General features: G+C 43.3%; 1 protein-coding gene across 1 annotated transcript in view; it reads left to right on the top strand.

The window, feature by feature from the left end:
• AP5B1 (adaptor related protein complex 5 subunit beta 1) overlaps window positions 1-26,066 on the top strand; it is a 37,658-nt gene that overhangs the window by 281 nt on the left and 11,311 nt on the right. The window contains exon 2 of the mRNA XM_083162782.1: window positions 3,635-3,824. Coding sequence (XP_083018908.1) covers window positions 3,635-3,824 — 190 coding nt within the window. The remainder of the gene's footprint in view (window positions 1-3,634; window positions 3,825-26,066) is intronic.

Below are 26,066 nucleotides of genomic sequence, written 5' to 3'. Positions count from 1 at the left end.
ACTTAGGTTTTTGGGTTCAACATTATTAATTTTTTTTCATTTCAAATCAATGTTAGCAATGTTGTAGAACCCATAGAAGCAGAATTACTGTCAGTTGTGTGGCTGCTTCTTACTGAGCAGATTACAAGTTGCTGGGGTTTTTTCGTATTGATTTTTAGTGTTTAAAAATTTCTGGAAATACAGTGTATATTTTGCAAATATATCCTTGCCAGCCTATTGCATCTGTATTTCAACACAATTTTGCCGGAGGGGATATAATGGCAATGTTCAACTAACATGCTAGCTGTTGTGCAAAAGAAAAGCTAGAATTTTTTTAAACCATTAGAAAAATCTTCTTTAAGGTGTAAGAACATCTTTAATCTGGACATACTGTTCATTTTGTTCTTTACATGCAGCTTCTATGTGTTCCATAAACCTGGTACCACAGATAGGATGTACTGTGTTTCTCCGATAATAAGACCTACCCCGAAAATAAGCCCTACCCTTATTTCTGGACAACTATCCAAAATAAGCCCTACTGAAAACCTAATTTTCCTGAGTGCCTGTGCTAAACGACCAGTGCAATGCCTCCAGCTCCGCCCCTGCCCTGCATGAAATGGATGCTGCTGCGGTAGCATCCCTGGTACTGCTGAAGCCTCCCGGTCCCAGGAATGCATTGCGCATTTGATGTCACCGCGCACCATCCAAGCGGCGACTGTACAGTACATGGTCGGGAGCAGAGTGACAGCGGCCACGGATAGGCTGAACAACGTGGAAGGAAAACTAAGTTGTGCTTAAAGTATAAGGTGAAGGTCAGGACTGAGGGGCATAATGTGGATGTTGATAAAAGCAGGACTGAGTGGCATTAAAATAAGCCCTACCCTGATAATAAGCCCTATGGGTGTTTTTTGTCTTATTATCGGGGAAACATGGTAGATTATTTGAACATTCACATCAGTCCCTGGCCCAGTGGAGCTTACAATCTATATTCCCTCTCACATGTACACACATTCATTCTAGGGTTAATTTTTTGGGAAGCCAATTAATCTATCAGTATATCTTTGGATTGTGCTAGGAAACCCAGGCAAGCACAGGGAGAATATACAAACTCTGCACAGTTAGGGCCATGATGGGGAATTTAACCCATGACCTCAGTGGTGGTGCTAACCATTACACAGTCTGTGTTGCCTAAGATTGGCATTAGCCAGAATTGCTGGCTAAATGGTGGCTAAGTGACCATATTGCTTGTGTTTTCACAGCGATATTGGCAGGCGCACACTCCGCAACGAGCCCTGTACTGGTCCCTCATTGTAGGGGCATGCTGCGATTTTGACTTTTCAGTGCTGACTTGTCAGTCAAAACTAAGAAGTCCCTTAAAAAAATTTTACACTGTGCAATATGGTCGCTGAGCGATAATAAGCAAAATTGCTAGTGACCACACCGCACCGTGTGTACACAACTTTATTGCGCAAAGTGGCTAAACCCATCTAAAGTTGCCACTTGAGCCTGGGTTTGGGCACTTTTAGTAAATTATTTGTTAATAATGTTCATTCTAGCACCCGTTATATATTAAAATCCCACGCAGTTCCTCTTCCCTGCCTGGGGTGTCGTTGTGTGCTGTGGTGTTTCTAGCACAGGTCTGGTTTGCATATCAGTGCTGATATACAGACCACACTGTGCTAGAAGCACTATAGTAGACAGCGACACCCCAGGCAGGGAGGAGGAACTTCATGGGTTTTCAAATATGGCGGGTGCTAAAATGAACACTATGTTAACATTTAGTAGATCGACATACACTTGGTTGAAATTGAAAAAAGTTCAGCACGAGCAATAGGTTTTGACACAAGAAAAGGTTGACATGGGTTTTTCACAATTTTTCTTTCTTTAGACATATTCATGCTTTACTAGCCACATGTGCTACAACTGAGAACGGTAAAGTGTGCAGCAGTAGCACAGTGAGGCATTACGCCGGAGGTGGTACAGTAATTAGGGGTCCATGTCGACAATGACACAAAAAAAATCAAAACTCTTGTTGACCTTTTCCATGTCAACCTATTTCATGTTGACCATTTGAGACAAAAAAATGCATGTCGACATTATGCTTGTGTCAACAAGGTCTTTTTCTACTGGAGACAAAGACAAAGGGCGCCTATATAGGAGGTGTTCATTCACTCCTGGACTTAAATATAAACATTACTTTTAACCAATGGTTGTGTGTATTTTATTGTAGTGAAGAGGTGCTGTTCTTCATCTTTTTCATAATGCTTGTGTCGACCTTCCAACCCTGTCAAACTTAGCCATGTTGATCTATTTCAGGTGTCGACCTAAGCCCTGTCAACTTTCAGTGGTCAACCCAATGCATGTTAGACTGAGTCGACCCATACCCCCTTCGGGTTTTTTTTAAATATACCAAATCCAGGTATATCCTGTTTGCTCTTTAGTGAGATACCAAGATATTTGGTGCACAGAATAACATTAGATATGGAAACTGTCACTGCTGCATAACTAAATCTTTTAACAGCATTTATTATTTCAAGAGCCACTATTGCCACAAGAAAAATTGCGCAAGAGTTAGCATACTGTAGAATCAGCACTTTTGACTTAAGGGGCATACACATGTAGATATTTGCTGAGCATTCTGAGCAATGCTAGATCGCTCAGATTGCTAAGGAAGATCACTCAGCAATGTATCCGTGCTGAGCGATCTGTCAGGGCCAGTGTTCTCTGGTGAGAACACTGGCCCTGACCAATTAATATCCAGCATGTTGAATTTAAATCGCTGGGCGATAGTATCGTGCAGGGCCGTGCATCATTATCGCCCCTACACATGGGGCAATTTAGGGGCATTTACAAGCGATCTAGTAAAATCGCTTAGAAAATGCTCCTAATTCACTACGTGTGTAGGCCCCATTAGACAAGCATAACTTGTGATAACTATTGAGATCACTGAGAATTTATAACTTAACTATGTTTACATTTATTAATCTATTGGTGAATATTGTGGTCATATTACATAGTTATTCCTAAATGATATATAATCTGCTAACGTCTGCTCCATTTCTGGCATATGCCCCTCCACCAATGTCTCCCACTGCAACAAGCCATAGTATACACCTGTACAGAGGACCACTCTATGGCGAGAAGGGGAAAGTATACAGCAAGAAGGGGGTGGACCTGTGGACCTTTTGCTAGATTATATAATAGTGCTGGAAAGTTTGTGCTATTTCTGTCATGCACATTGAAATTCAGAGCCCTTTCTTAACCAGTGGCACTAATCAAGACAGGATGTTTGTGACTAAAGGAGAGAGTAGAGCTCTTCAGCAACAAGGTAAGTTGAGAAATAGGGCTGGGTTGAAAGGTTTACTAGCATAATGTAAAGTCGGTACACCTCTATGCAGTGTTCAGCCTGATCAACCGAAATCAACTGATGGGCCCATTGATTGTATAGGTGTGTATGCAGTAAAAGCCCGAAAAGATTGAGCTATTTCTAGATCTCTGTGTACAGGGTCACATGGTTGAGCAGCATAGGAGGTACTCAGCTGATCAGGAGTGTTTAATATGATCAGCCAAGAAATCACAAAATTGTGAACCCAGTGCTTGATATGTACATTTCAGTATGTTTATGTTGCATATTTCTAACACTTTGTTGTTACAGGTCACACGTGGCATTCTGCTTTGGCCACTACTTCAGCACCATGACAGCGAGGAACAATGTCAGCTGGACCAAGAATGTGTCATCCTTTTGTTCCAATCCTAAATCCTTTTTATCCAACACCGCAGCAGAAAGTTTTTTGGATGAGCTCTTAAAAGATCTTAAAAGTGAAAGTTTGAATGACCAAACAAAGGTATGACTGTCATTTGAGCGGTTTATTATTTATTAAGATATATATATATATAGCAATAGTATATACCGTTGTGCTTTAAAATTGACACTTGAACAGTGATGAAATGAGTCCTGGTAATAACAGAGATGAGGGTTTTATATGTTATTATTTAATGCAGGAGAGAAGAGTGATAATTATGGAATTTTCCCCACTGTAATCTACAGTTTTGTGCAAAAGTTTTAGGCAGCTATGGAGAAAATGCTGCAAAATTGGAACGCTTTCAAAAGTAGTAGTTAATAGTTTATATTTTATCAATTATCAAAATGTTCTCGAACAGAAGATAAATCTAAATCACATCAATATTTGTGTGACCACCCTTCAAAACAGGATCAATTCTTCTAGGTACACTTGCACAGTGAAGGAATTTGACATGGAGGTTGTTCCAGACGTTTTGGAAAACTACCCACATATCTTCTGTAGATATAGGCTTTCTAATATCCATCTGTCAGTTCATGTAATCCCAGACAGACTTGATAATGTTGATATCAGAGCTCTGTAAGGGCTGTGTCATCCCTTCCAGGAATATAATTCATAATGACATTGGCTGTATATTTGGGGTTGTTGTCCTGCTGCAGAATAGATTTGTAGCCAGTCAAATGCATTGATGATAGTATTACATGATGTCTGTATTTCTCAACATTGATGAAGCCATTAATCCTCAACTCCATTCTCTGAAATGCTGCCCCTAACCATCCACTATGCTTCAACTGCTCACCAGCACTTTGGCGAACAAACTGGCCTCTGTTATGCCCCGTACACACGAGGCGATAGGCTCGGTGAGCGATTATCGCTGAACAATATATCGCTCAGCAAGCATATTGCCCAGTGTCCCATTTTCATCTGCAGCAAGCGATGGTCGCTGGTAAAATGGCACACCCTGTCGGGGGAAGCCGCGACCAATGTAGCGCTTCCGGCAACAGTCGCCCCCATACGCACAGGAATATGGTCGCTCAGTGACCATATTCTCTGCGATTCTTGCTAAACTCACCCCCCCCCCCCCCCCCGTATTTTAATTTTGACTCCTTAGTGCAGAGCACCTGCTGCTATTTTTCTGCACGTCAGTCCCCATGTTTCTGTGCATAGTTGAGTCGCTTGGCCTTGTTTCCATGTTGAAGGTATAGCTTTTGAGCCACAATTCTTCAATGAAGACCACTTATGAAGGCCAGACTTCTCCGCACTGTAGATGGGTTTAACCGGGTCCCACTTGTTTCTGCACTGATAACACTAATGGACATCTTCCAATTTCAAAGGGAAGTAAGCAGGATGTCTCTTTTGCACTAAGGGCCTTATTTAGACTTCATCCCAGAACAAATTTGTTTACAAAATGGGCAAAACCATGTGCACTGCAGGTGGTACAAATGTAACATATTTGCCATGCCTTTATTCTGTGTGTGACTGTGATTGTATCTACATACAGTATGAAATGCAACATTGTAGTCTTCTCCAGGATAACACTAATGTTGCAGTATATAGTTTTGCTGCATATGTATCTTACTCACATAGCGCCACAAATAAGACTCATTATTAGGGGGAAAAAAGCACCAAAAAATGCCAAGTATTAATAAACTTGCTCACAACTAGCAGGGCTGTTTAAGTGACTGTAGCAACTATGAGAGGACACATCTGTAGATAAAATTTGACACGGCTAATCACTTATCTTAAATATGCACTCCTACAGGCTCTTTCCACACGGATGTTTCATGCGTACCTGTCCCCTAACCTCCTCACCTGCAGACTAACTTTAACCTCCTCCTAAGGTCTCCATGATGCGCACCACTCACTCTTAGGCTGGGTACACATATATACATTTGTCGGGCCGTTCTTCCATTCTGGGTCGGACGGCCGTTCAATTGTATAAGTGTGTACGCTGTCCCGTACAAGTGATAAATGGCAAAAAACTGTCTTGACTGTCCATACTCGGTCAGTCGACGGTTCTTTGCTGTTTAATTTTCATCCGACAGACGACCCCATATCGGAACAAAAGTGTGTACGCACGTTCGACCGATATGCTGCCATCCTTGCGACTATACTTCCAAAGCTGGAACGCCATAGCTACATCATCTCTGGCAGGGTGACTAAAAAAAAACCCGGTGTGGGGTCCTCCCCACTGCCGTAACCAGCACCAGGCTGACAGAGCCGGGGCTGGTATTAAAAAATCAGGAAACCCGCCAAATAGGGCTTCGCTGATTTTTTTTTAAAACCAGCTCCAGGTCCGGGGCTGGTTCCCAAAATACGGGGGACAAAATGACTAGGGGTCCCCCGTATTTTAAGAACCAGCCCCAGGCCAAACCAGCCAGCAGGGTAATGCCACAGCCGGGGGACACTTATTATATAAGGTCTCGCGGCCAAAGCATTAACCTACCGACCAGTCAGCCTGGCCAGGGGCCCCAATAAAGGGGTCCCCCCCCTCCAGGACTTACCTGACCAGGCTGAAGCCTGGTGCTGTCCCCGGTGGCCCTATGTGGTGGCCACCGGGCTGATTGAGTGTAAAAAAAAAATAGAATTAAAAACTATTGTCTTTTCCTGTGGAACTATGAGTCCCAGCATGCGGGGCATTAAAGGGCCCGCTGGCACTTGTAGTTCTACAGAAAAAAAAAAAAGTCAAATAAACACACACTGACACACAATACAAATAAAACTTTAATACATCCAAAGCCCATACATACTGATACCTACCTATCTTGAGCCCGTCGGTAGGTCCCTGGGTCCGGTGGCTTGGTTCTGGGGCTGGTCCGGGGCTCCAGGGCTGAAGAGTCCGGGGTCCTGGATCCGAAGAAATCCATGGGGGACCTGTGGAAGGAAATCCTACTCACCCAGGTCCTCTGGCGATGATCTCCTCATCTTCTCCGTCTCCGCCGCCGGTACACGCTTGGAATGAAAGGCGCAGAGATGTTCCATCTTCCGCGCCTCTCATCCAAATGGATGAGTGCTGGTTTCGGCAGTGGGGGGGGACCCCACTTTGTTTTTTTTTTACGTCGTTTTTTTTTTTACGTCGTTTTTTTTTAATGGGTAAAAGGGTGACTACTAACCCAGCCCATTATGATAATTTTGTTCACATATGACGTGTCAGCCCAAATCGAGACAGTGTGTACGGTGGTACAATCTTTTTCTTGCGACTGTTTTGACGGGAGTACATCGGACGCCGCAAGTAAAATTGTACAGGTGTGTACGCGCGTGATCGGCTGTTGTTTGTGGATGGTCCGGGTGTACGGTCGGTCCAACGGTTGCAAGAAACAGGGATTGTATATTTGTGTACCCAGCTTTACCTTACAAACAACTGTAGAGTGCAATCTCACTAGTTGTGTGGCCCTGTAACTGCAGCAGTCTCTCCTCTCCATCTTGCTACTCAGCAGCAGAAGCAGCCTAAATCCCCATTAGCTCCGCACCCCGCTGAGTCCCTGTAGCTCCATCACCATTGGGTCCCATGTAGCTCCACCCCACTGCAGAGTCCCTTGCATCAGCAGGATGCAGAGCAGGGAAGGCGCTTCCCCTGCTCAGCACTCTCCCCCCCCCCCTCTGCAGATTAGGTGTGAGCCACCAGTGCGCCCACGGTGCAGATACACTGTGGGCAAGGCACCGCTGGTGAACACCTAATTACAGCCCTAATTAAAGTTCTAATACCTGCTAAAGGTGCAGTGTTTGAATTATAACTGGTCAACAGGGTCATTAGGTAGACATTGAAAAAGTCGACATGGTTTTGTTTATTTTTTTTATTTTTTTGTTACCGGAATGTCAACAAAAACACTAAAGCGTAGCACGGCGTCCCCTCGCCCATGCTTCGGGCACGGTGCCTCGCTACGCTCGGCACGCTATTTTATTCTCCCACTACACCCTAGTGGATGGTAGGGCATGAAATACTGCCTCACAGAAATGGGCCTGACTTTCTTGTGCAACAAAAGTTTGTTGGTAGAAATTTTCCCAGTGACACCACACTGCCAACAATAGACACTTGCCCCATGCAGAACACTTCACTAAAGTTGGGCATAAATTATACAATTATCTGGCTGCCCTGAATGAAAATCTTGTAATGAATGAGAGAAAATAGCAATTGACCAAATGGATAATAGTGTTCATTCTAGCACCCGCTATCTTTGAAAATCCATGCAGTTCCTCTTGCTGTGGTGTTTCTAGCACAGATCTGGTTTGCATATCAATGCTGATATACAGACCACACTGTGTTAGAAGCACCACAGCAGACAGCGACACCCCAGGCAGGAAAAAGGAACTGCATGGATTTTCAAAGATAGCGGGTGCTAGAATTAACACTAGATAAACGACAAAAGATGTCATTGATACAAACTAGTTACATTTGTAATTTAAACCAAATGTTTCTGAATGACTGATTTTTTAGTCTAGATCTGCAGCGTTGTATGCTCCTCATTGAATTTGTGACATCCTGTTGTCACCCCTGTGCCTGAACCACTTGGCCCTGGGCTTCTGAAACTCCCGAAGTTGTCAAAGGGTTTTTAGGTTGATCACAATCTACCAGCAGATGCTTTGGGAGCTACCGGAAGATCAAACAAAGTACAGGGTACATAAGAATTAAAATCAACTTTATTGGCCATGTACTGTATACTCGCGTATACTAGAATTTTTTGTGGATTACAGTGCAGCATCAAGCAAGGGTGCAGGAGGGAAAGACATTACATACATTACATTTCTTACTTTACGAGTATAATATTAAGTTCACATGTTTCAACAAAAGTGAAAAACAATGCGCAAAAACACTCTTAGGCTGCTGCCTGTGCTCACAATAGGCCTTAACCAAGACCCCAAAACCTACACAGAAAACAAAAGTTGGTACTTGTGAGTTATCCGGGCGTCCGATTTTTAAATCGGGTCGGATCGGGACATCGCATCGCATGCGACCATCGGATGCGATGCGATGCGATGACCCGATTTTTCCATAGGAATCAATGTTAAAATGGACTGAGTCCATTTTAACATGGAATTCAATGGGAAAAAGGGGTCCTTTTCATACCCCTACTATCCAAGTGGGCATGGAGTTGGATATAAACCTGTGGCGAGCGTAGCGAGGGGACACGGAATACCGGCCCCTCGCGGGGCTCGCTTCGCTCGCCACGCTTCGGGCTCGGTGGCTCGCTACGCTCGCCACAGGTTTATATCCAACTCCATGCCTACTTGGATAGTAGGGGTATGAAAAGGACCCCTTTTTCCCATTGAATTCCATGTTAAAATGGACTCAGTCCATTTTAACATTGATTCCTATGGAAAAATCGGGTCATCGCATCCGATGGTCGCATGCGATGCGATGCGATATCGTATCGCATCGCATCTGATTGTATGCCTTAACTTAAGGCATACAATCAAAAAATCGGACGCCCGGATAACTCACAAGTACCCAAAAGTTGTGTCCCAGTGGCGCTGCCTATGGTTATCCCACCACCTGATGCTGACAGAAAATATTTTCCCTGTCAGATTGTTTGTTTGAAGAGCAGGAATTCTTTATTCCTCTGAAACTGAAAATAAAACACAAATGGTGCACAATAACGTTTGGCGATGAGATATATTATATTCTCAGTGCACTCACATTCTATCTGAGTTTAATAGCGTTGAGATCCTATACAGGAACAGATATGATATTCCCGTTCCTTTCTTGTATTATTTCCTTGTATTCTGGGGAAACTCAAAACAAACGTACATAGTGCAACTCTGTTTCAATAAAATTGAACATTTAGTTATATTTACACTCACATAAAAAGACTTTTAAAATCACATATCACCAATATACATTAGGTAACTATGTCTACTATTTCTCGCAAGAAGTCCACCACATCCACATGGAGATGCCAGTGGTCTCAAAGTTTATCAGACATCCACAGGTTCCAATTGGTGATGAAAAAAATCTGGTTAAGCATACTTTCAGACTGCTGTCCTTCATCAGAAGCATGGTCTGTACCTGGGGTAGCCAACTCCAGTCCTCGAGAGCTACCAACAGTTAACATTTTCCAGGTCTCCTCACAGAATTAAGAAGTAATTGGCTCCACCTGTGGATCTTTTAAAATGTGTCATTGAGTAATGAGTACACCTATGCAACAGCTAGGTGATCTGGAAAATGTACACTGTTGGTAGCAATTGAGGACTGGAGTTGGCTACTACTGGTCTTTACAATGCTTCTGATAAAGGACATCGTATGCTGTCCTATACCTGAAAACAAGCCATTTTTGATGGAAAAAGCAGATCTTTATTGTACATAAACAATGCAAACAACAGACAATAACAATTACAACATATATACCGTGTCGCAGCACAGCCAAAACACAGCACACATGCATACAGTATAGTACATATGATAAAATACAGTACAAGATAAACTCACACTATAGACTATACTATGCATTCTAACATTAACATTGCACAACAGTATACAAGGCTATGGGTGTGGAGGGTAGGGAGAATCACAAGCCCTGAAGCTTTATTGATCAGACAGACACATATAAGGGGAGGGCAATAAATACAAAGACATCAACAAAACATCAGACATTGTGAAGTGAGGGGGGAAGGGACCACGGTCCCAAAGTCTTATAAAACAGTTCAAACAAGGGGAAAGGACCAGAAGAAGGGGGGATTTAGCGCTCTTCTTCATCAGGGCTATCCCTAATGGAATAGTCTCTGAGCAGGCTGTGAACCAGCCTACGGCAGTCCTGGATGATCATTCTGTCTCCTCAGTATGAGACGATTTCTGGCAAACCACAAAGCGTCCCTAACACAATTTATAAGGCGCCAGGCCTCCTGGGTCACCCCATACGATATTGCAGCCCAAATCAGAACCATTCCACGTCCACCTTTTTACAATTTAAAGCAGACATTGAATATTATAGGCTTCCTTGGGCGTTCTCCTCACATAAATCAGGACTGATGTAGGGAACTGTGTGACGGATGACTCATCAGATCCGATTACCTGTTTCCAAGCATCAAATAGACTTTCTACTCCCGACACAATCTCTGTCACCTTTTTGTATTGTTGTCGTTAGTCGGAACTTTGGCAATTGTGGTTCTACCACGGATGTTTTGTGATGCTGTGCCAGGGTCTTTCAGTAAGAATGTTAAGTTCTGCCATAACATTTGCAGCAGTACCTCTGTACTGAGATGTAAATCGTCCTGTATGGAGCTGCATACAGGACGATTTACATCTCAGCCCTATACAGGACTCTTGGGACTCTCCGGGCCATACATTTTCCCCAGTTTGGTTGGTGAGATATGAATTTTATGTGATTTTAGAGAATTATCAATGTATTCTGGCTATATGTATTTTAGACATTAAATCTTTTTGTACTAGATCAACCAATCCCTAATTTTTTTCACCCAACTTTACAGGTTTCATTACCTCACTTTTTACAAAGTTATACCAAGCGCAGCTCAACACCCCTTTCTTTTCTTGTTCATTCAGTACAGGACTAACTATCCTGTCCCAGAGCAGCAGCTAGGGAAACACAGCTCCAGCCAGGCGCACCTGCACCCAGACCCACTCTGTGTGGTCAGGGTCACCACCACCCCTTTATCTATTTCTCTCCCTTATGACTAAACTGAAAGTGGATCTCCAGAGATGGTCTTCTGAGACTCTCCTGGTTAGGTAGGATTAACACGGTGAAAATGAACATTCTCCCCAAAGTATTATATCTTTTACAGACTCTACCGATTTCAATTCCTATCTCCTACTTCACATCCCTACAGAGCCTAATAGGGAAATTTATCTGGGGAGCCAGTAAAGCCCGTCTCTCTCCCAAGCGACTTTGGTTAATAGCAGAACTAGAGGAGGACTACAACTCCCTCAGTTCCTAAATAACTACTACACAATAGAATAGTAGAGATGTCTAGAACCCCCTCTACTAAACAGTGGGTCCACATCTTAAACCATGCAACTGTGCTACCATTGCATATACTTCCCTGGACCACTACCTTGCCCCGACCGCCACACCCCACGTTGAACCCCACTTTGAAGTGCTGGCAAAAGTTTAAACGCCATACCCTATTTAGTCCTGGACTCTCCCTTCCCACACCCCTTTTTGGTAATCCGGACTTCCCTACTGGCCTCCCCTTCCCTGATGACCGGGTCCTTAGCTGGAATCTCCCGCGTCTCCCATTTACTGTCCAACTCAGGTCTTTGTTCCTTCGCCAGCCTCCAAAATACATACTCCTTACCTGCAAGATCATTCTAGGCATTCCCACAATTTCGACATTACATCCAATCTTCCCATACCTCTTCATTTAGAGGGACCCTAACCAGATTTGAACAAATATACTTAGATGACATTCCACCTAAACACCTCGTATCTATAATCTACCAAATGTGCTCAGAAGCCCTGTTGCCTGAACTACCCCCCTTTGTTAAGGCATGGAAATCTGAGTTAACAACTACTATACCAGTGGCCTACCATATTCCAATATACGTTTGCCAGTTTATCCTCGACTCAGACTCTTGAGACCCAACACAAAATCCTCTCAAGGTGGTACAGATGTCGGTACATGTACATCGGATGTTCCCTACTATTCCTGACACATGCTGGCGATGTCAACGCTCCCAAGGCTCCCCGTTACACAACTGGTGGCAGTGCCCCGAACTGACTGATTTTTGGATGACAATTAGGAGACTATCCATCATAGGCATAGGGGGGTGCACAGGCACCTCCTAATGACCCCCCGCACGATTGCCGACGTTTCTAACTTTTTTTTTAAGGCTAAAGTTTGCCGCTCCCCCTGCCGTGGACGTTGCACAGTGGGGGTAACTATGGGCGCTCCATGCCTAGGGTCGGTCGCCGGCAGAACTTTGGGGTACTTGCTGGTGCTGCGTTTGGAGCTCATTAAATATCCGGCAGCAGGGAACATCACGAGGTGGCAGAGGCGGGCTGATTATGATGCGAAGGCAGTACTGGAAATACCTGAAAACTCCCCCTGCTGGTCGATCAATCAGATCAGTGTACCGAGTCTGAGACACAGCGTAGCTCAGGCTGCAGACTGTCACTGCAGATGACGCGGCAAAGCCTGGGCTGACTCACACTAGCGCGCAGCTCCTCTGTCCTCTCCTTGAAAGTTCCACCCGGCAAGTGGGTTCCTCACTTCACACCATGCTGTATCCGCTGTCTGGCATCTCCTCACTGTCTATCCTCCTAACAACCCCCCCACCCCCACTCACGGGCTTCATGATGTGAGAGCCCCTGCAATACAGAGCTGCTCCAGGTAACTGCTCTCTGACCTGTGCACCTCACATTCAGAGATGAATGGTACTATATACTCTATACTCTCTGTCTCCATGTCTCTCTCTGTGTGTACCTCTCTCTCTCTGTACCCCCCCCTCTCTCTCTCTCTCTCGCTCTCTCTGTACCCCCCTCCCTCTCTCTCTCTCTCTCTCGCTCTCTGTACCCCCCTCCCTCTCTCTCCCTCTATCTCTCTCTCTGTACCCCCTCCCCTCTCTCTCTCTCTCTCTCTCTCTCTCTCTCTCTCTCTCTCTCTCTCTCTCTCTCTCTCTCTCTCTCTCTCTCTCTCTCTCTCTCTCTCTCTCTCTCTCTCTCTCTCTCTGTACCCCCCCTCTCTTTATGCATCCCTCTTTTTTTCTGCATCTCTCATCCATTTCCCTCTCTTCCTATGTTTCTCTGTCCATCTCTTATTCTACTCCATCTCTCTCTTCATGCCCCCCCCCCCCCATGTTTCTCCACATTCCCTTTCTCTCTTCATGTCTCCATCTCTCCCCTTGTGCATCCTCATATACTGTATATTGCAGATTCAAATATTTGGAAAGCTTTTCCTAAAAATTCTGAATTTTTTCCTAAGCGCTAGTCTTTCTCTACATGTCAGATGTTTTATGTTTTTTCATTTATATTGTTTAAAAAAACAAACACACATTCTAGCTTAGCCTTATGCCAGAGTGCACCACTACCCAAACCATTTCAATGCTGCCTTTGCAGAGATAGATAGATAGAGGCACAATTAATGCTGGTGCATTGCATCAGGGCATGCCACATTAATGTGTCGGGATTATCTGGAAGGGGCACCAACAAATAGTTAGGGCCGGCTCTGTGCCGGGGGATGGGATCGGATTTCTCTTCCCGAGCCCTGTTCTAGCCGCCACAGCCGCTGGTGCAGTGCCGACTGTGGCGGCTGACTTCAATGCTGTCTCCAGGCTCTGCCCTGTCCCTGAGTCCTCCTGAGCCCTCCAGACATGTAACCCCCATTGCATCGAGCATGAAGGCCATAGTAATTAACATGTAGGTAAGCAACACTTATCTGGCATCATATGTAATAGCCATTACGGTGTGTGGTATAATGGGCATTACGGCGTGTGGCATAATGTGTAATGGGCATCACATGTATCAAAAAATGTGTAATGGGCATCACAGTGTGTGGCATAATGTATAATGGGCATCACAGTGTGTGGCATAATGTGTAATGGGCCTCGTGTGAGGCATAATGGGCATCACGGTCTGTGGCGTAACATGTAATGGGCATTATGGTGTGTGGTGTAATGGGCATTACAGTGTGTGGCATAATGTGTAATCGGCATTACAGTGTTTGGTATAATGTTTATTGGGCATTACGGTGTGTGGCATAACATGTATTGTTCATTATGGCATGTGGTATACTATGTAATGGGTGTGTGAGGTGTAAGGCATTACGGTGTAAATTTTTGGTGTGCTGCGCACTATCCCTGTTAAACTTATTTAAGAAAAAATTGTCAAGCCCTGGCATAATGTGTAATGGGCATTATGTTGTGTGGAATGGGCATTACTCTGTGTGGCATTATGTGTAATGGGCATTATGTTGGGTGGCATTATGTGGAATGGGTATTACTGTGTGTGGCATTATGGTGTGTGGCATTATGTGTAAAGGGCATTACAGTGTAAATTTTTGCAGAGCTGTCGCCACGCACTGTCCCTGTTTCTAGTATGTGTGTGGAGGGGAATGATTAATTCTGAAACCCATATACATAAATAAATCACATTCTATTTAGTTTGCACTAATGGACACGCCCCTCCAATGGTGCACCCCCTAAGAAAATGGACTGCGCACGCCTATGCTATCCATACTGATTACTGGTACTCCCTTACCACACACTCCAGAATTTTAGTTGCTCAACTTCATGGAGATCCCTATCTACATTGTTTAAGAAATCCCTTCTCCGACACTTAATGAATGCCGCAAGAGCAACTACCCCCTGTTTCTGGAGAACCCAAACACAGCCCCCAATCTCCCATTGGTTCCTAAGGATAGATCGCTACATGCTTATTGAAGACCTTACATCTTCCTCTTCCTCCAAACTACCCTCTAATACATTTATCACCACCTGGTCCCCCAGGCTGAACGTTAAAGAAAGCCATGATTATGCATCATATGTTGGTAAGCCTTCACTGATGCCTGCCCCACAACCATGATATGGCGCTGGTTGGAATCTCGCTCTAACTGCTCTGCCCGCTTCCCTATTTTCTCTTTCTCTCTTTACATTCTGTGATCACTACCGTATTTGCCTGTCTACTGCTTTTACACTAAAATGTGTTATCTTTTTCAGTTTGAAATGTTAATACATACGTTTGTCAGCAATTAGAATACATACTGTTTGCTATTTTGATTTGACACTCTTTGTAGTCCCATTGAAAATGTTTATACTACAATGTATGTTTGTTATCTTATCATAATAAACACGGATTGCGTTAAAAAAAAAGGACAGACAACAAAAACACCGATTAGGCCACAGTTAGAGAATGATGAGGGCAAGAGCAAGAAGAGAAAGGCATGTGAAAGAGCGGCCAGGAGTTACTATAAAACGATCTGTTATGTGCAGAAGCAAATACATGGTCTACTCTGTACGTCGTACAGGTAGTACTATTATTTATTTATTAAACAGTTTCTTATATAGTACAACAAATTTGGTTGCGCTTTACAATTGGAAAACAGGGATAAAACAAAACTGGGTAGTAACGGACAGACATCATAGAGGTAAGAGGGCCCTGCTTACAATTTATAGAGAAATAGGCATTGATACACAATAATAATATGTTTTGTATATTGCATAATGGTTCACCAGATTGCAAAGGTTCTTGGTGGGCTGTATGATATGGTCACACAGTATTGTTGGCCTGGGGTCAGGAGGATGGAAAGTGAAGAAAGAAAATGTGTGTAAACAGTGGGCATGTGAGTGGATAGGACAGTTTATCCTATCCACTTAAGAGTACTTAAGAGATTGGAGACTAATCGTGTAAATTGATAAAATGGTGAGTGATAAAGTACCTTCCAATCAGCTTCTAACTGCCATGTCACAGGTTTGGTTTAAAAAATAACAGGTAGGAGCTGATTGGCTGGTGGGTTATCACTCTCCATTTTATCACTTTTCAATGTTTAGTACATCTCGCACTAGAGGAGAGTCCTGTTGCTGGTGGGAGGCAATTCCACAGAGTGGGTGGAGCCAGCAGAAAGTCCTGCAGTCATGAATGGGAGTGAGTAATGAGCGTGGGTGATGATGCTGTGAAGAGCAAATAAATCAGGTTGGAGATATTTTGAGACCAGCGAAGAGATGCAAGTTGGTGTTATTTTGGATAATGGCCTTGTGAGCAAGTAAAGTATTTTACATTAAACATAGTACAAAACAGGTAACCAATGGAGGGTTGAAATAGTGGATAAGCAGACAATAAACACTGAGCGAAGATTCTGTATTCATGAATGAAATGAAGTGGTGAGAGTCTCTTTTTGGTAAGACCAGTATGAAGAAGATTGCAATAATCAATGTAGGATATAATGAGAGCATTGGTTAGAGGATTCCAGTGCCTTGTGTAAGATGTGGTTGCATTTGGATATGTTTTTTATGGTACTTATGTAGTAGCCAGGCGCCCAATTTGTATACATACGTTAACTTAGGAAAATCGCATCGCATGGGCCATTTTAAGGGCAGCGGTGGAACGCGTCCTCTGACCTTTTCATACCCCCACTATCCACGTCGGTGTGGTGTTGATTTTATATAGTGTGGCGAGCGCAGCGAGATACCGAGCACGAAGCATGGCGAGCGGACGCGGATTATCGCGTCCACTTGCGGGGCTCGGTGGCTTGCTGCGCTCGTCACACTATATAAAGTCAACTCCACGCCGACGTGGATAGTGGGGGTATGAAAAGGTCAGAGGACTCGTTCCGACGACCCTCGCAGGGGGTCGCTGCGCTCGCCACGCTTGGGGTGACGTGGATAGTGTGGGGGGGGGTGCCTAAAACCTCATTGGATGTCATACAATGATATTATTGTATAGCTAATGTAATGGCATCGTACACCCTATAAATGCGATTTTGTAGGAGATGCGATGCGATCCCCGGGGCTAAGAGAGCAGTGAATAAATTACATAGGAAATTCGCATCCCATCACATTGCACGTCCCTTAAAATGGCCCATGCGATTTTCCTACGCAGAATAGCCCACTAAGCAAATTGCTTATTGGGTGCCCGGCTACTACATAAGTTCCTTATTTTTAGATGCATTTAACATGAATTTTGAATGTGGGGAACAAAGTACAGTACAAAGTCAAGGATGACATCTAGTCAGTGAGCTTGAAGGGTAGGATTGATTGTCCAGATTTCAATCGTTATAGAGTTATCAAGTTGGAAACTAGATGACATCTACGGCCCCATACACACCAGAAAGATCAGGATCGTCTAACGATCGGCTAACGATTTTACGTGCACTTCCCTGGAGCGCTCTCTCGCGGCCTACTGACTATGTGCTTACGATCGTGTTTCTTTTGCAAACGATGTACTTACGATGTAGATACGATACGACGTCGCTCCCGACGGTCGTACGACCATCGGATGTGCGGATCGTGAGTGCATCGTGTGTGCACTGGCCATGGTCGTTTTTGACATGTAAATAAGGGGCTGGGCTAGCAGAGGGGGGACAAAGAATACAAAGAATAAGGGCTGGGCTAGCAGAGGGGGTACAAAGACCAGTAGCCATTTTAAAGGACCTCATTTCTGCTTTGTGACTAGTGAGGCTTGGTGTATACCTGCTGAACGCTGCACATTGTTATTTTGGTCTGCTTTGTTTTTGCCTGGCATTACAAAGTGTGCTTTTATTTTTCCCATTCTGCTTTTTGCATTATGGATTCTTTCCAGCAAGAATTCCTGCTTTCCTACGCTGTGCTCAGGGGGTGAGGAGGATGAGGGCCCAGCGTAGGAAGGCTCGGTCCTGCTGGACCAAGCAGTGGCTCCTAGGCCGACAGGCGCGGTCTCATATGCCCCTGTTGATGGAGATTCGCGAGAATAATCCCCAGGATTATCGGAATTTTCTTCGCATGGACGATGAGACCTTCCAGGAGCTGCTGCGTCTTGTCACCCCCCTCATCCAGAAGCAGGATACCAAGTACCGCATGGCTATCCCTGCTGAGGATCAGGATCTCTGGCGTAAACAACCCGGATCAGATGGATGGTCGCGACGACGTAAGCACACACAATGTGCTAACGATGTGCATAAAATCAGCACACAATCAGCGGTCGGATCGGCTGATTCTGCTGCAGGAGGCAAAATCTCCAATGCGACATACGACGTGCCGGGAGCGCGCATCCAATTGCAAACGACCAGGATCGTGAGTAAAATACAAACGATTGTGCACCAATTCAGGCACAACCGTCGTTACAACCGTCGAAATTTGCCCTAATCGTGCCCTAATCGTTCTGGTGTGTACCAGGCCTAAGATAAAATGGCAGAAAAGGCATTTGTGACAGGGATCGACAGAGATGGTGACAAATCTTGGGAGGATAGGTCAATTGGAGTATCATCCACATACAGATTATACTGAAATGTAGAGTGGATTAGTTTGACAAAATATGTGGTTTAGATTGGGTAAAGCAGAGGAGAATGAACTTCATTTAAAGATAACCTGTAGTCAGCAGCATAGGAACCTGTGCTAATTATTAAAACACCTGAGGGTAGAGGGGAGGGGTGCCAATACCAGAATAAATAAGCCTCACCTTCAAGTGTACATTATATACACAAATTTAGAAGAAAAATTAGGAACTGAACTGTACACCATTTAAAAAAAAAAGAATAATCTGTGCTACATTGTTGAGGCTTCTATTGCGATACAGGAGGAAGAAAAATGCGGATGCACACTCTAAGGCCCCCATCCACTACAGCGTGGCATTGCATGCTGTACTTCGCATGTGATACCCCGCCATCTTGCCCGGCAGCTCCCGGGCAGCAGGATCATACATCATATGCGATCCTTTTCCTGACTGTGGGATCCCATGGATCCTTGGTGCAGCAGTATCTATCTCCGGCTCTGATCCGATGCGATGCATCAGATTGGAATGGGAAGTTAAACACCTGCAATTTGGGTCCTTTTCTTCTGATTCCTCTCTCAGATGCCCTTAATCAAGCTCACATGTAAATAATTAAATTGCTCCTGGGCAACAGATCTATAACTGAACCACAAGGATAGCAGGGACATTATGGGGGTTATTTTGGTTCACTTTTTCTGACAAATTCCTTCTTAGATGGACAAAACCATGTGCACTGCAGGTGGGGCAGCTGTAAAAAGTGCAGAGAGAAATAGATTTGGGTGAGTTATTTTGTTTCTGTGCAGTGTAAATACTGGCTGCTTTATTTTTACACTGCAATATAGATCTCACTTTGAAGTAAAACCCTACCCAAATCTAATTCTCTCTGCACATGTTATATTTGCCCCACCTGCAGTGCATATGGTTTTGTCCATCTAAGAAGGATTTTGTCAGAAAGAGTGAACTAGAATAAGGCCCTATGTGAGCAAGAGAGATGCTAAAACCATAATAAACTGAGGTCTTATTTGAAGATAATCGGTAATCCTAATACGAGAAGGATATAGATCACAGCTATTATCTACTATATCTACAACCATAATTATATCTAGGCTGTTTGTATTCATACGCCTCTCATCACAGTGAGTAAAAATGCAAACTAAAATCATTAAAAATGTATTGGTTAAATATATTTAGTGTTTCTTTTTTTTTCATATAATTTATTTATCAATTTTCAAAAACATACATCAGACATGATCATATATCATACATGGGTACTTGTTTTGTAGCACGGCGCCCAGATTTCTTACGTACGGCACCGTAGGGAAATCGCATCGCATGGGCCATTATAGCGGCATGCTATGCGATTTTTTTTTTTTCATGTCATTTTTTCTATGCTCATTGTACCCCTTTGTACCTCGCATCACATTGCATCACATGTCCTGCAAAATCGCATGCGATCACATGCGATTTAATAGGATGTGCGATGCCATGAAATTAGCTATACAATATTATGATTGTATGTCCCAAAAATAGGTTTAACGCACCCCCCAGTATCCACGCCAGCCCGAAGCGTGGCGGAACGCGTCCTCCGACCTTTTCATTCCCCCACTATCCACGTTGGCGTGGAGTTGACATTATATAGTGTGGCGAGCGCAGCGAGGCGAGGGGACGCAAATTACTTTACATGTATTCCGCGGGGCTCGCTGCACTCGCCACACTATATAAAATCAACTCCACACCGACGTGGATAGTGGGGTAATGAAAAAGTCAGAGGACGCGTTCCGCTGCCCCTCACGGGGCTTGCTTCGCTCGCTACGCTTTGGGGTGGCGTGGATAGTGTGTGGGGGGGGGGGGCGTTAAACCTATTTTTGGGACATACAATCATATTATTGTATACCTAATGTCATGGCATCGCACACCCTATATCGCATGCGATTTTGCGGCAAATGCAATGTGATAGGCCGGGTCTGAGAGAGCAGTGAATAAATTACAATACATATAAGAACATACAATACAATTACTTTTATTTTCTGTTTCTGCCCATAGTTTGTTCAATTTTCCCAATATTTTATAATTCTTTTTTTGGATAATTTTTGTGTTTTACTTCCAAATTTTTTACTTTGTCTTGTAGCTTTCTTTGCCTGTCCTGTTCCTGTTTCCTCTCTTTAGTTTTTATTTGAATGATTTTTACCTCTTAACACCGCCTTCAGAGTACACCAAAAATTAATCTGGTTTGTTTTTCTGTTGTGTTAGTATTACAGAATTGTTCTATGGTTTCTTCTAATTGTTGCTTTATATCAGTTCTTTTTATCAAATAATTTGGTATCGTCCACGTTCTATGTTTAGGTACCCTGCTTTTGTTATCCCAAATAACCATGACCGGAGCATGATCGGACCAGGTTTTTGGTAAAAAAAAATAATTTGTTGTAATGTATTTTTATCTGTTAATACTAGATCAATTCTTGAATATGTTTTATGTGTAGTAGAAAAAAAAAGTATAGTCCCTAGTAGTCGGGTTTTCCACCCTCCAGACATCATACAGTCCTGCTTCAAAAATACTGGTACTCATTTTTTGTGAGAATTTCACAAGGGTTTGCAGGTTTTTTTTATTGTTGATTTATCCATCTGTGGGTCTATGTGGCATTCAGGTCTCCTAACACGATTACTTTTTTTTTTTTCTACTTGTTTTAATTTGTTCAATACATTCTTTAAAAACATGTCCTGGGCCGAGTTAGGTGCATATATTGCTATAAGAAAATTGGTCAAACACAAGGTTCTATAGCAGCGCTATTGAAGATGTTGTGTGGATATTTGGAACCACTGTGTGGTTGAATTTAAAAAAAGTTAAGAGATTGGATGAACTATTACAATATATTTAATAACCTGAAATTTTCAGCAATGATTAAAATACATGTATTAAAAAAACAACATATGGGTACAAATAACGATGGGTGCACTCTGCATGTTGGACCTATATAGAAAGCCCTGGAATGGGGGAACAGTGGAATAGATGGAATACAGTTAATATTATATGGGTATATTTACCACTCCATGGTAACAGATGTGGGGAAATTGAAATTCGGGAGTCCTCCTGCCAGTTGACTGGTTGAGGTATGGACCAATATTTTCCAATGCTGGATCTCCTGATTGTTATGGAGATGAATGGTCTCCACACTGAATTGAGATGGAGGTGGGGAAGTTTCTATATATTGCTATAAGTGTTTCTTCTTGATCCTCCGATACCCCGTTCAATATAATATACCTGCCTTGTTTATCCACAATTTGAGCTTCTAATTCAAATTTTGTGTTTTGTTTTTTTAAATGATTGCCAACCCTCTTTTCTTACAGATATTACTAGCGAAATAGGCCTTTGTATAGTTATGGTCTCCCATTTTAGGTGCTTTTAATCCTACAAAAATGGGTCTCTTGTATAGCTGCCACCTCTATTTCATGTGTATATAGCTACTGAAGGACTCTTTTCCATTTTTGGGGTGAATTCACACCTTTTGCATTAACCGTCAATATTTAACCATACTTATTTCTCTTGTTTTTGCTTTTCCTTGTCTTCCCTTTAGCCTCCTTATCTAGGCTTTCCAGCCTTCTTCCTATTTCCAATCCCTGAGTTTTTCTTCTTCGCTGACATTTCAACACACATTCTAAGTTCTGATACATATCACATTTACATCTAGACTTACACAAACGCATCTTTTGTGCTCTCTTGTTGAATTTAGAGCCTTTTTGGTCTCTATCCATCGAGACTCCTTTTGTTTTCAGGGGGTAGTGGTTCACCAACCTATGTTTCATGTTTCAACACTTTTGTTTCAACACTATGTTTCAACACTTTTTATCTTATCCGCTCCAGAATGTATTTTACTATTATTCCCCTTCCACTTCTCTTCCTCTCTTCCCATCCCTTCCCCCTTCCTTCCCCTCTACCCCCCTCTTTCTTCTTCCCCACCCACAAAAAAAACCCCACCCCAACCCCTTTATTTATGTTTCCAACACTTGCACTTTGGTGTTCCGATGCAGACTGTCAGCACCCTCCTGGCATATATGTCTTAGTACCAGTTCAGTTTCGGTGCTAGCACGCTCATCAGAGCACGAGTTAATATATTTCTGTATACCACATGAAATAGTAATATACTTCTCCCTATTGGAATTTAATTTGCGCATTTTGGGCTATTTCCCTCTTCTTCTAAGCATATCTTAATACGCCCATACATCATTTTGTTGTGTTTCGTGGCATTGTAAAACAATATACCAAACCAATTTAAAATGTAGTGTATCAACAGATATTCAAATATATCTATCGATATTTAATGATCTTCAAGTGCCAAATCATTTTGTTATTTCAGTCTGTAAGCTCATCTGTGAAATGTAGTGCAATATTCCTCTGCTTTTCCCAAATGTTTTAAAGTACAGAAATGTGCCTCTACTTAAGCTTCTTTACTGTGGTCATCATCCAAACCTCCAAGGGCTGTAACAAATGCTCCAACAAAACTTCTAGTTTTTGTGGAAGCCACCCCAAAAGCCCAGGTCTGGAGATCGACCCTTTAAAAAGTGACTACTTTATTCTTCATCCACAGATAACATGGGTCTGAAGTAAAGAAATATAATTCACCTTTCCTGAAATTGAAAAATAGTCTAGTGTAATTTATGTTTAACGGAAATGCCAGCCTTAGACTATCCACCACCGTCTTGTGTGGCCACTTGACAAATCTTGTGGAACTTGTATTTGATTGTACAAGATTTGAATATATGCAAATTTAGCCGCTGCAATCCTTGCAGGGGCTGGAGATTCTATCGCCAGCCCCCACCAGCACCCTGTGGCAACGGAGCCTGCCGGGGGGTCGTCACCGCCGGTTCCCCTCCCCCCCCTCCCTCTGAACTGGGTAACGTCTCCCTGAAGAGGAGAGACGCTGCCCGACCGCCGTGAAACTGGGACGCGTGTGCGTGTCCCAGTCCCTATCGCTGGCTCACACCAGACAGGATTCTCTGGTGAGCACTGGGCAAAGTTAAAGCTGGCTCCATCTGTACAATACACAAACATACAAGTAAGGAAAAGATATTTAAAATATAGTACGTGGGGCACTCCGTGATGTACCTGTTGGGTCAAGCAGCTGCTACAAGGTGGTTGGGGTCATCACTCTACAAAAGGTACAATCAAAGGAAAGTAACAGCGCTAGATCAATAACTAGGTGTAAATAAATTTAAATATAGGGTACATTTAATACTTCAATAAATACATGATAGACTTGTGCTGGGGACTCATTTTAGAAAATTAGTGCATCCCTGATGATGCGCTCTGCTGTAGCCTAGCCAGGGTTTAGGACACAGGTCTTCAACCTGTGGCCCTCCAGATGTTATGGAACTACATGTCCCAGCATGCCCTGACAGTTTTGGCATGCTCTTAAAGGAAAAAATGTGGCAATGCATGATGGAACATGTAGTTTCACAACATCTGGAGGGCCACAGGTTGAAGACCCATGGTTTAGGAGAAGCCCGACAGCCGGAGTAGGTCCCTGGGGACACATTCTGCCAAAGCAGGCTAGCCAGGGAGATGGAGAGCTATGAGCAGTGGAGCTCAGCGGTAGAGAGACCAGGAGTGAGCCGTGGCCAGAGTGAGTCCCCGAGATTGCTGCAGGCTAGCCAGAGAGCAGTAGAGCCCCCCTTTCTTCATGACCATCCATCCATCTTGTTTCTCTCTCTTTTCCCTACACCCTCTTTGTCTCTCACTCCACTCCAGTCCGACAATATTGTATCACCCCTGTAAAGCTTGGTATTTCCCTTGTTTCTCAGTTTGTGTTAAACTCTAGGAAGCACTGCCAGAGCTATTCAATTTGCATGTCGTATGTTGGGGTTGGCCTTTCTATCCATTTCACAAGCTTGTGCATAGAAACTACTGTAGCTCTGGTTCACTGCATAGTTGTTCAATGTGTATGGAGTCAAAAGTAAAGCAATATAAAGTACTGTGGAATATGTATGCACTATATATGAAACTGTTAATAAATAAAAGTAAAAGCGAATTAATGCAAATTATTTTTACATCAAAAACATCCAAATTCAGCAAACTGGACTGGTAGCCCTCATAAGCCAGCAAGGATGCACCAAAAGAAGGCTTGTGACTTTTGATCTCAATCATTATGTCATGGGCAAATAGAATCGAAGATCTAATTGTACTTCATGTATCTAGCAGGAAAAGATAAGATCCATATTGCTTAAATCTGTATCAAATAAATCTGTAACAATAGGTTGTATAGACAAGTAAACCATTGTCAAATGCGAAATTCAGCAAAATGATTTGCCTTCTAGGTAGAACTTTGGTTCAGGGAAAAGCAGTGTGAAAGGAAGAAGGGAAAAGGTCCATACACACTGTGTATGTACAGCGATGATGGGGAAAATCACTTGGCTGAACAATGCATACACACTGGTCGATTTTTCTCCCGGCTAAGTGATTTTCCTGGGGATGGGCGACTTTCCATAGCAGGAAACTATGGAAAGCTGTCCACCCCTTCCCTCATCTGCTGGTAATACCAGCAGAAGATTGGCCAGACCAGTGATGATGCGGGAGCGTGCATCACCTCTCATCGCTGCCCCGTACACACTGGGCGGCTTTTGAGCTGAAAGCAGCTCAAATGACAAAATTGGGCTGCTTTCAGCTTAAAATCACCCAGTGTATATAGGCCTTTAGCAAAGATGGCAGAGGATGGAATAAACAAGAGATTAGGATATGGTCATAATTTACAGACTTCTGGGCTGATGTATCAAGCAGTAAAATTAGTGGAAAAGAGGACCAGACAGAGAAGTTACCACCATCAACAAATCTCCTTGAATTGTAAGAATAATTTTTATAAAACGTGTGTGTGTGTGTGTGTGTGTGTGTATTTACAGTGTGGCAAAAAAGTATTTGGACAGCCACCAATTGTGCAAGTTGGACCACTTAAAAAGATGATAAGTCTGTAATTTCCATCATAGGTACACTTCAACTGTGAGAGACAGAATGTGGAAAAAAAAAATTTGGAAATCACATTGTCTGATTTTTTTTTTTTTTTTTATATTCTTGCAGAAAATAAATATTTGGACAATCAAACATTTTAACTCAATACTTTGTTTAAATACCTCGGTTGGCAATTAGAGGTCAAATGTTTCCTGTAGTTTTTGACCAGGTTTGCACACACTGTAGCAAAGAGCTTGACAAATTTCTTTAAAATCTGGGAGCCAGGATGAAAGTGTAGGAGCCAGACAAACTATAGAGAGAGACAGTGCGCACCAAAAATCCCTGCACGCGTGTGAATGGATGTTTAGCATAAACATCCATTCACAGACTTCCGGCTCAGCTCTCAGATGCAGCGGTAATGGGATTGTGGAGCTCTGCTGCCCTGGCACCCCACGCCGCATCAAATAAGTCTACAAGCCTCCCAGCTGCCCGCCCCACACCTCT

This window comes from Crinia signifera, chromosome 19 (assembly GCF_055691185.1).
Source record: "Crinia signifera chromosome 19, ASM5569118v1, whole genome shotgun sequence".
Classification (NCBI taxonomy): Eukaryota; Metazoa; Chordata; class Amphibia; order Anura; family Myobatrachidae; genus Crinia; species Crinia signifera.
The sequence above is the reverse complement of the archived record's forward strand: the minus strand, read 5'-3'. Positions and strand labels throughout refer to the sequence as shown.